This window comes from Zingiber officinale, chromosome 4A (assembly GCF_018446385.1).
Source record: "Zingiber officinale cultivar Zhangliang chromosome 4A, Zo_v1.1, whole genome shotgun sequence".
NCBI lineage: Eukaryota > Viridiplantae > Streptophyta > Magnoliopsida > Zingiberales > Zingiberaceae > Zingiber > Zingiber officinale.
This window is the reverse complement of record NC_055992.1, coordinates 48155966-48166215: the sequence shown is the minus strand read 5'-3', so window position 1 is coordinate 48166215 and position 10250 is coordinate 48155966. Positions and strand designations below refer to the sequence as shown.

The following is a 10250-nucleotide window of genomic DNA, read 5'->3' as shown; positions in this document are numbered from 1 at the left end:
AATGAGGGAATGGAATGATAGTAAAAGATAGTGTTTGGATTGTGGGTTTGGTAATGACATTTTGGGAATGATTACTAGATTTATGGGAATCAACCAAACCCATATAACTTAATGGGTTTCATTTCCATTCCTATTCTCATTCCACCCTACTATCAAACTCATACTCATAGTCATTCCCATCATTTAACCAAACACCACCTGAGATTCTCTTTCTTACCCTAATTCAATCAAAATCACACCCCTTAGAATCCTTAGACCCGAAACTCGTTAACAACCCACCCTTACTAACGGTACTAGGTTAATGAGTTCCACACATAACTTCACATCCAATGACATATAATCCACAACCAAGATCACCATATCGGGTTATATCCGCAACGGCATATCCACATGTTGCTAATTAACATGTAAGCCCACATACAAATGAAAAATAATCCAACAAATCAGTCATGAAGGAGCATGTTCACAGTCAAGAACAAGGTTTACTTAATGTCTGAACAAACACAAATAAACAGCTTCTTTCATGAATGATGTATATAAGTTCATGTACATGACTGATGATGAAGTCCAAAATTCTGTATCCTACAGGAAGAAGAATGTAACGTCGATTAATAAATAACATAATCTCCAAATTTTGCATGCTTAACAGTGTTGGCAATCATTTCTTTCTTTCTCTTTTATGTTTCTTTTGGTAGCGCAAAGGATAAATTTTCTCCATTGGCAATTAAACTATCCCAATTTAGTCTTTCATTCTGATCTAAATCAGTTTGTTTGCTCCCCAATGAGATCCAGACCAACAACCAGAAATGACAGCCCTTGAAAGAGCAAGAAGTAGAAATGAACTCCTTGAGCAGAAAGCAAGCTCCTTGCAGCTGCTGTGAGCAAAAGGCAAGCAAGCACCAGCTCTTTTCTATAGATTCTGTTCCTTCTCTTTTTCTTCTCAGAGATTTCCATCTCCTTGTCCTCCGAATCCAGTGCCTCCAAGTCAGCCTCTGAAGCTTGCTTCAGCAGAATCTGGTCTTGTTCAAGAGCCTTTGCCTTCATCCCCACAAGATCGGAGTCTGAGGCCCTCCCAGTTTTCTTGGTCACAACCCACTCATAGGAACTACTCAGCTGAAACAAGCCCGAGATCATCGCATTGAACTTGGTCACAGACATTGTGTTCTCAAACAGGAGGTAAGGGATGATGAAAGGAAAGGATTTTGGCGATGGAAGGATGTTGAGAATAGACATGGTAACAGGAATGTAGCAGATCACCCAAATTGGCAGCTCCGCCTCTGGAACAAACATTGTCAAGGGAAGGATTATGCAGAACAAGGTGAAAGAGTAGAAGGGGAGGATCAATTTCCTCAGGAGGAAGAAGAGGAAGATCAAGTTGAACTTTTTCCAAGATGATATCTGCATTGAAGTTTTCAGTTATTGATTTAGGCTTCAGAACTAGTGGAAAAAGTTATTCCATCAGAATATAACAGTCAGACTTAAAACACACCTTTGAAGTGATGATGGTGGGAAGGCAGAGCTTGAAGAGCTGCATAGGACCTGAGTGCCATCTATATTGCTGCTTCTTATAGGTTTCATATGATTCCGGAAGTTCACAGAGAACCTGAATATATTTACAATGTCAACGATTGTTTTTTGAAAATGTGTATGTATGCTTCATTTACCTTGACATCGTTTAGGAAGATGAACTTCCAGCCATTGAGGTGAGCTCTGACTGCTATGTCCATGTCCTCTACAGTAGTTCTCTCCAGCCAGCCGCCAGAATCCTCAAGAGCGCTAATTCTCCACACTCCGGCTGTGCCGTTGAATCCAAAGAAGTTGAGGTACATGCCGTTGACTTGCTGCTCCACCTCAAAATGGAAGGCGAGATTGATGTGCTGCAGCCTAGTGAGCAGGTTTTCATCCTTGTTCACAAAAGACCACCTGGCTTGAACAAGTCCCAACTCAGGATTGTCCTGTCATTTACACGCCTAGTCAAATTATATCAATTTGCATGCTTTAGTATCTAAGAAGACCAATGCTGAGGATAAATACCTTGAAATGGGGCACTGTTAGTTTCAGGAAATCTGGGTTTGGCTGGAAATCTGCATCGAAGATGGCCACGAACTCATAGCCCTTAATGTAATCGCAGGACATTGCCGAGGCCAGGTTACCGGCCTTGTAACCAGTCCTGAAGAATCTATGGCGATATACTATGTTTATGCCTTTCTGTTTCCATATAGACACTTCATTTTTGATAAGGAGCTGCAAACTCTTTATATCAGAATCGTCAAGGACTTGGATTAAGAGCTTGTCTTTTGGCCAATCCAATTGGCACACAGCAGATATAGATTGCTCATAGACCTGTAAAAGATTAGGATACTCATGATAAGAACATTTCAATGCATTGGATATCTAGTAGACATGTCTCTTTCAGTTTCAGAAGACTTGTAACTTAATTTGAACTTCAACCTACAAAAGACAGAATTGAGCTAGACGATGAAATCTACGTACTAAATAACAACAATTCTAAAACTGAAATTATTGAGAAAAATAAAAGAAAAGGAACGCCTAAATATTTGAGTTAATAGTAAAAAGAATAAGAAGAAGAAAAAAAATGTAATCTCTCCTCCTACTTTAACGGAAGAATCCAACAAGAAATCATATGACAATAAATGATGAAGACTCTTACCTCTCTCTCGTTGCACATGGGAATCTGAACCAGAACCATGGGAAAGTAGGAAGTGGCGGCCTTGCCATTCACTTCATCTTGCAATCTCGGTTTAAGTTTCTTAAACTTGATCCAGAAACAGCCAAAGCAGAGCACGAATCTATCAAGAGATTGAATCAAGAAGAGAACGATACAGAACCTCGAGAGACTCATGACGAGAGGGGAAACGTAGGTTATTCTAAAGGAAAGCCATAGCATATAAGCCTGCTGCGCCATGTTCTGGACCTCCCAAGGCTGGATCAGATGCAGCTCGTTCTTATGCGCATAGATTTCGAACACCAACGCCATGACGGAAACGAGCAGGAAAGCCCTAAGAACCAGCAGCAGCTTGCCCATCCTGTGAGGCTTCTGCGAGGTGTTGAAGGAGAGGAGACGTTTTTGAGCCGTGGCAAGAAGCTTGGCCAGGCCAAAGAAGGACCAAGAGAGGAAGGCGACGGCCCTCTGAGCCCTGAGGAAGAGGAACCATCGGAATTGCTTCTGGTTCTTGGCCCTGCCCTTCTCCAACACGGAGCCTGGGTCTAGGCCTTCAACTTGTACTACAGAGAAATTGATCGGGTTCTCCATTGTCACCACCACTGATCCCGGAGCCATCAGGGAACTCCTCCTTCAGAGAAGATCATGAACCAACGTTGCAGATCAATTAGGAAGACTTAGTGAAACAAGCAGCTGAACTTGATAATTCAGGTGCAGACATGAATGGTAGCACTATAAATGAAAGATTTTGCCAAAAGGGAAGTGGTAATATATACCTGAAGAGTGGAAGGCCAGAAAGAAGAAACTTCTTGTTCAGAGAGGGATTGGATTGAATTGAATAAGCGTTGGTTGGTGTCGCATTTATATTTATGCATATGATGCAGTCAGATGAACAAATAAATATAAGCAAGACGTGCCAGCAAGACTACAGCCAAATTTCACCATTTCTGTCATTGCACACAGTTGATTATGCATTCTTCTCTTTTCCACGCCATCATGGTGTTTTTTAATGAATTTTTTTTGGGTAGGTTTATGAAATATTTCTTTTCCAATCTTATAATGTAAGTGTACATATGCATCTATGTTTGTCATGATTAGTGATCATCCAGAACCCTTCTCTTTTTTTTTAAAAAAAATATTAAAAAAATGTCATAATCAACGAGAGACCGGCCATGGAACATGATGGCATATAAGGTCATAAATAATATAGGCGATAATGGTCCATTGTCTGCGGCCCTAAAAGAAGATAGAGATGAGTCTATGTACCATCAAAGGCACACAATCAAGAAAATCTGTAAGTCCTTACCCACACAATCAATTTGTCTTCAGACCTTACATGTCGACAAAAAGAAGTAAGTCTAAAAAGCTCGTGATAATTTTTCAAAGGTATCTCATAACATTCATGTAGCTCTTGATTGAGGGTGTAAAGCTATCCTTGCTAACATTCATGTATTGTCCCTAAGCAATTTGTCTTAGTTTGAAACTAGGTAATTTGACCATTCAACTATGATAATTGACTTTGAGCATATCCTGATTTGATCTTAGTGGGCGATATGGGTGTGAAGGAATTGGATATAACTATCAAAACAATAATTTTAATAAAAAAAATAATTAATCAGACTGAGTAATTGTCGAATCTCGAATGACCGACCTGATCCCTCGAAAGGGTGTCTGAGAGACTACTGAGCACTCTTACTGCTGCACCATATCCTCAAGAGTGACAATAATTTTAATCGATAGTAGAAGAGCTGTGGAGCAAGGTCCTATGACCTATAGTTTGAATCTCAACTATGATACATTACAAGATATTTTCCCATAGTAGAATTAAAAATCTAGCAAGTTGTTGGGCGATAAACCACTTGCGCTTCCGGATTTACAAATGGGCAAATTGGGAGAAGGTCATCCATCTCTAAAATTAATTGAGTCTATAAAAATCTGAATATCTAAATTATCAAAAAAATATTTAAATAGAGAAAGAAAGGGGTAGTTATGAGCCTATGTTGTATTCCTTGAAAGCTCACATGTTAATTAGTGTCCCATTGAATGTCAGGAAAATGAGTCGTTGAGTTCATAAAAGAAATCTGGGAGGTCACCAATAACTAAATATGAGAGACTAAATTAGAGTGATGATCTCGTAAAATTCCTCACTTAAGCCTTGAGGCTTCTAAATAGTTTGGAAAGATGAAAGGGTAGAGATGTTTCTTGAGTTTTGAATATCTTTAGCTCTCTTTGGGGGATCAAAAGCAATATGCATTTGACAATCCTCGGTAGGGGAAGATCTCTTCATTTGGAAGGAACAAGTAGCAACAACCAATTATTTTATTAGTTAGAGGCTAAAAGCCCCTGAAGTTATGTAGCATCTATAAAGCTTGAATCACAGAACAAATCTATAAACAACTCATAGTGATCTCCCGAGACAATCTTTATCCTGGATTGAAATAAGAAGAACGACATGATAGAAAAATCGGAAAGCGCTCCTTGATTCACAAACCAAATCCCTCTCTCCTGCTCGAATGTTCTCCTTTGATGATCGTTCATTTCACCCATGGTCTCATCTTCCTTTTATAACTTGGACGAAACAACGAAGCAATGGTAGGAGCTAATCATCTATGTTACTGCACGTAGCAATAATGCAATAGTAATGGGATTATGTTATTGCAAGCAACAGTAATGTCAGTAACGCTAATATCTCCTACTCGTCCAAGTTAAACCATAAAGGCAAATGATCACAAAGATCATGAAGAATAGAGATCGTCAATCACCAAGACCATAGCATAACATTGATTAGTCACAAAGACTAAACATGAATATCCAATTCATACTTTAGAGAAAATGGTTTGTGCAATGACATGCACACTGAGCAATTATCGCTAAAAAGATTGTTACACATTACATAGCTACTCTATAGAACGAATAAGACACATCAATAACTTGCCTTTTCTCTAGATTAAATTATTTACATTAATATAAACATCTCCAATCAACATAATTATTCATAATTATATTTTATGTACTAAACAAAAATATAACTAATACCAGTAAATAATTTTCAAAGATATAAATCAATCACTACAAGAAAAAAGCCTTACAACAACGGTTTTTCACCGTTGTCGTAGCCCCTTTCGGACTGTTGTTAAAGGCTGTGTTGTTAAAGGGGGTACCCAAAGACAACGGTTTTTAACCGTTGTCTTTGAAGACAACGGTTTTTAACCGTTGTCTTTGAAGACAAAGACAACAGTTTTTACAACGGTGAAAAACTGTTGTCTTTTCCTTCAAAGACAACAGTTTTTCACCGTTGTATTTGAGCGTCTACCTTTAATAACAGGGTCTTCAACAACAGTTTTAAACTATTTACGACAATAGTGAAAAACCGTTGTCTTTTTTTGATAAAAAATAAAAAAAATATTAAAATTTATTATACAATTTTCTAGTATTATAAATCATTCAAAATACTAAATTTGTAAATAAAATTTAACATATAATTTTCTAACATTCAAAAATAATATTTACAACATTCCGAAGAAATTTCAAAAGCAGCCAACAAAATGACAACGACACTATTAAAACAAAGGTAGAACAACACAACATCCTAATCCTAGAAGAGTAACACAACATCCTAATCTTGATATCCAGTTTTGAAGAGTTGGATCATTTGAACTACTTTTACCATGTACAACACTAGAAGAGTAACAAAACACTGCTTCTTAATTCTCCTAATCCTTCATCTTCTTCATCCTTGCCATGTTTGCATCGTACTTGGATCGAAGTGGACCAAGTAGATAAAGAAAGAAGATAAACTAAATGCCTTCATCTTCTTCATCCTTGCTTCTTAATTCTCCTAATCCTTCATCTTCTTCATCCTTGCTTCTTAATTCTCCTAATCCTTCAAACTCCACCTGTAAGAAGAAGATAAAGAAATGTCACTTGATCTAAACTAAATGCCTATGAATAATAAAAATGCATTTTCCTGTTTAATAAAGGATGTGATAGCTTGTTTCAACTAATGCATTTGTTTCACCATATCCTATATCAATGAACAAGCTAATGCATTTGTTTCAACTATTTCCTGAGCAACTAAATTGTATTGCTGAATGCATTGTGCCTGTTAGTACACTCAAGTAAGACTGTGACTTAACTTAATAAATTGAAATTATGTTAAATTATATATCTGAAATAGTCATGATAAAGGAAAATTGTAAATAATATTGTGACAGAGGCTATCTGGAACAATCTTGTAAGAATAAAAGGTTATCTTTAGGATCATTACTAACCGAAACAACTTGAGAGCAAAGCATTGAAAATGGACCTTTGATTTCACTGTTGCATTGGTATGGAATAACACCATATGTACACTTAATAAGTGAAATTTGTAGCATTGAACTGTACCGTCAAAAATCCTCCAATGGACAAACTACAAGTATGTTAAACTATCTCTCTAAATAATTACACTGGGAGCAAAGCATGGCTAAATACATCATCAATTAGGAACAAACTACTAAGAATAAAGAAAGGAAGAATGTAGATGAACTGAAACAACTACTGGCTAAATACCTAAGTGGATCTTCAAAAGTATAGTTATATTGCAAAATTGTTTAAGCGTGGCTCTTGAGTATGCAATATCAAACAGTATAAAGGAATCCAAAAGAAGAATGCATGTGCACAAATGTTAGGAAGGTGAATCCAATGGTCAATTGCATTTTATGGACCTGAAGAATTTTAACTTTTTTACGCAGATCATCAACTAATCTTGTGGTTGGTCTTTCTTGAAGTTCTCTTCTTATCTCCAAAAGAGCACTATCCTGCAAGAAAATAGAGATATAGAGATTAGGAACTGTAAGCATTGCTATTTTATCAAATCTAATTGTGTTAATAAAGGATGTGATAGCTTTAAACATGTCCAAGATCATATTGTTGTGCCGAGAAATTGTGATAAAATTTTAATTGAACTATAATTGTTGGTCATCTCAAATGCCAAAATGTTGCAACTTATACTTCATATCAGTTATCGTATAAAAAATTAGGTATAAACAAAGAACTGAAACCTTTTCATTGATTAGTGCATTCAACTTCTTTATCTCATTCAAATGTTGCTCCCTCCCCTTTAATAATGTGGATTCCATGTTATGAAGCTCCATATTCAACTCAGAGATTATTTTCTCCTTTGCATTCAAGGAGCTCTCCAACATAATGTTCATCTCCACATCACTACAATAGATGCATTAAAAAAAAGAATTGAATAATAACCAGGGAAAAATGACAACATCTAATAAAAATTTGCTTTAAACAAAACAATTAATTTCATCAATTATGAAATGGGTGCAACAGTTGCAAACGTCAAGGAATTTAATTTACGCTAATTGGAAAAAAATGAATTGAGCAAAATGTTTTTAACATACCAATAAAAAGTTGTATAGATCAAGATCTATGCATAAAAGGTATTACAAAATACAGGAATGAAATATAAAAAAACTAAAGATCAAAGATCAGTCTAGCCCTAGGTAGGCTTAACATCTAGGCATGCAAATTACTATGTAGCTTGAACATTAATATAATGAAACATTGAAAATGCTTCAATGATCACTTGAACTCAACCAAATAGCCTAGGACTTATCAATCAGATAGTTACAACTTTCAATTGTTGTCTTTGTACCGATTGGTGAAGAAATATTTGTCTATTTTGTAAGAAATAGAGTATAAAATATTTTCTTGTCTTCATTGGTTTCGTCTGTTGATTGCATCTGGGAACGGAAAGTCCCTGCACAAAAAGTAACAGTAAAATATTATAAAGTAACTTGGCAGAAAAATAAAAAATAAATAAGTGATACAGAGAATATAGGAATAATAATACAGAGAATATAAGAAATACAAATAAACTGAAAATCTCTGTAGACAAGCATAATTGCAACATATTCTGTCGTGTTGTATATATATTTACCAAATGCATTTTCCTTCCACATGGTTGAACTCTAAAAATAATTCAGAAAGTACCCCAATAATAAGACTGACAACAGAAAACACCCCAAACATAAAAATTTAGTTTTATTTGCAATTATGACAGATAATCATGTAACTAGCTTCAGTATTCCCACAAAAAAAGATATGTAACATAACAATATACTGATACAAAGAAAACTAAAGGGATGACCATTAAAGGAAAGAATACCTTAAATAAAATGAATTCAGAAAGTTCCCATAGGCTCTGGATTAATCCTTTAAGTTTACTTTGATCATGAGCTAAAACATTGCAGTGAATAGATTTAAATCGAAGTAGGTAAAATTCCCATTTTGGCAGCTTGTATACCTCACGAAACCCATCTGCAATTTCACACTAGAGGTTGAAATCGAGCTCTTAAAAATCTTTAAACTTGATATACCGAAAGCTGGAATAGAGCAGGAGGCTATATTCAATGATGCGGAGGGATCGACCATGAGATCGATTGCACGTTCAATGATGCCGTTGAAAATTGTATCAACCTGATCCTTTCCTTCATCAAGCTGCTGCTGCAATAACCGGCATCCGTGCTGGTCTTTAGCAAGGCAATATATTTGTTCTTTACTCATAAAGCTGAGACACTTTGTAATGGTTCCCTGAATAATCCTTTGGTTCCTTGGGGAATGAAGCCCCCCCAATTGCCGAGGAATTGAGTCTCCCTTAGAGATCTTCCGTGCCATTGTCACTAGCTGATCGCCAAAAACCAAGAAAGGTTCTCCTCTAATCATCTGTGAGTGAAATAACATATCAGATATTGGATAAGACCCATTACCAGATTGACTAAAATTGCCAGAATCGTTTCCCTGGAAAGGGGTATTTGTCGCGAAACTTGACCAATTTTCAACTCTCTTGTTCCAAAAGAGGGATTCCCAAACAAGTTTACAACTCCAGGATAACGCTGCCGGATTTGAGGCAGAGACGCGTTCCCATTCCCATTTACCAAAGAATCCCGTCCAAAAGAGTCGAGCGAAGACCCAAATAAACAACCCACTCGGTGATGGTTGGTATGGGGCAGGGAACGATTGATCGGTCCATTTCGGTCGGCGCCGAGACGGACATTGCGAAGGTTTTGGAGCAGGAGGGTCTCCTCCAATGGAAGCGAACGCTCCGCTAATGAGCTCGGAACCCCCTCAGACCAGATACACCCACCGCCATCCCCATGGAGGACCGACGTCGGCAACTCATTGGCGATGAGGAAACCGGCACCGTCGGGTCTATCGAGGACACCACGATGACGAAGATGGGGAATCTCATCCAATATATTATCGATATCGAGCTCCTCCGCTCTCTTTCCCATTATCACGTCTCGCTCCTCCAAGAGTCTGGCAGAATCAAGAAAGAAACGGGATAAGAGGAGGATTAGGGTTCGACAACCAGGATTTGTGGCACGGGGAGCCTTCGCGGAGGCGAAGAAGAAGAGTGTGGAGCAAGAAGACGATAGAAGGGGCCTTATATAGAGGAATGCGAAGAGGGCGAGCCCAGAGTACCGCAGACGGCGAGAAGATGCAGGAGTATCTAGGGTTTTCGACGAGAAGATGCAGGAGGAAGAAGTAGAGGACACTTACTGTTAGTGGA

At 37.5% G+C, this 10250-nt stretch overlaps 1 protein-coding gene across 1 annotated transcript; it reads right to left on the bottom strand.

Annotated features, from left to right (window-relative positions):
• Positions 1–462: 462 nt before the first annotated feature.
• Positions 463–3608, bottom strand: LOC121969901 (xyloglucan glycosyltransferase 4-like). Its single transcript, XM_042520214.1, has 6 exons — positions 3460–3608; positions 2672–3314; positions 2035–2343; positions 1665–1955; positions 1490–1603; positions 463–1398 (listed from the first exon to the last, which is right to left on the bottom strand). The coding sequence occupies exons 2-6, from the start codon at positions 3299–3301 to the stop codon at positions 763–765; spliced, it is 1980 nt and encodes a 659-aa protein (XP_042376148.1). The 5' UTR covers positions 3302–3314; positions 3460–3608; the 3' UTR covers positions 463–762.
• Positions 3609–10250: the final 6642 nt, after the last annotated feature.

Excerpts from the sequence above, each read along its gene's own strand:
- LOC121969901 (XM_042520214.1), bottom strand. The coding sequence starts at position 3,301 with ATGGCTCCGGGATCAGTGGTGGTGACAATGGAGAACCCGATCAATTTC. Across the intron at positions 1,604-1,664 it reads TCTTCCTAAACGATGTCAAG|GTTCTCTGTGAACTTCCGGA; the intron begins GTAAATGAAGCA and ends AAATATATTCAG. Across the intron at positions 1,399-1,489 it reads CCACCATCATCACTTCAAAG|ATATCATCTTGGAAAAAGTT; the intron begins GTGTGTTTTAAG and ends ACTTCAATGCAG.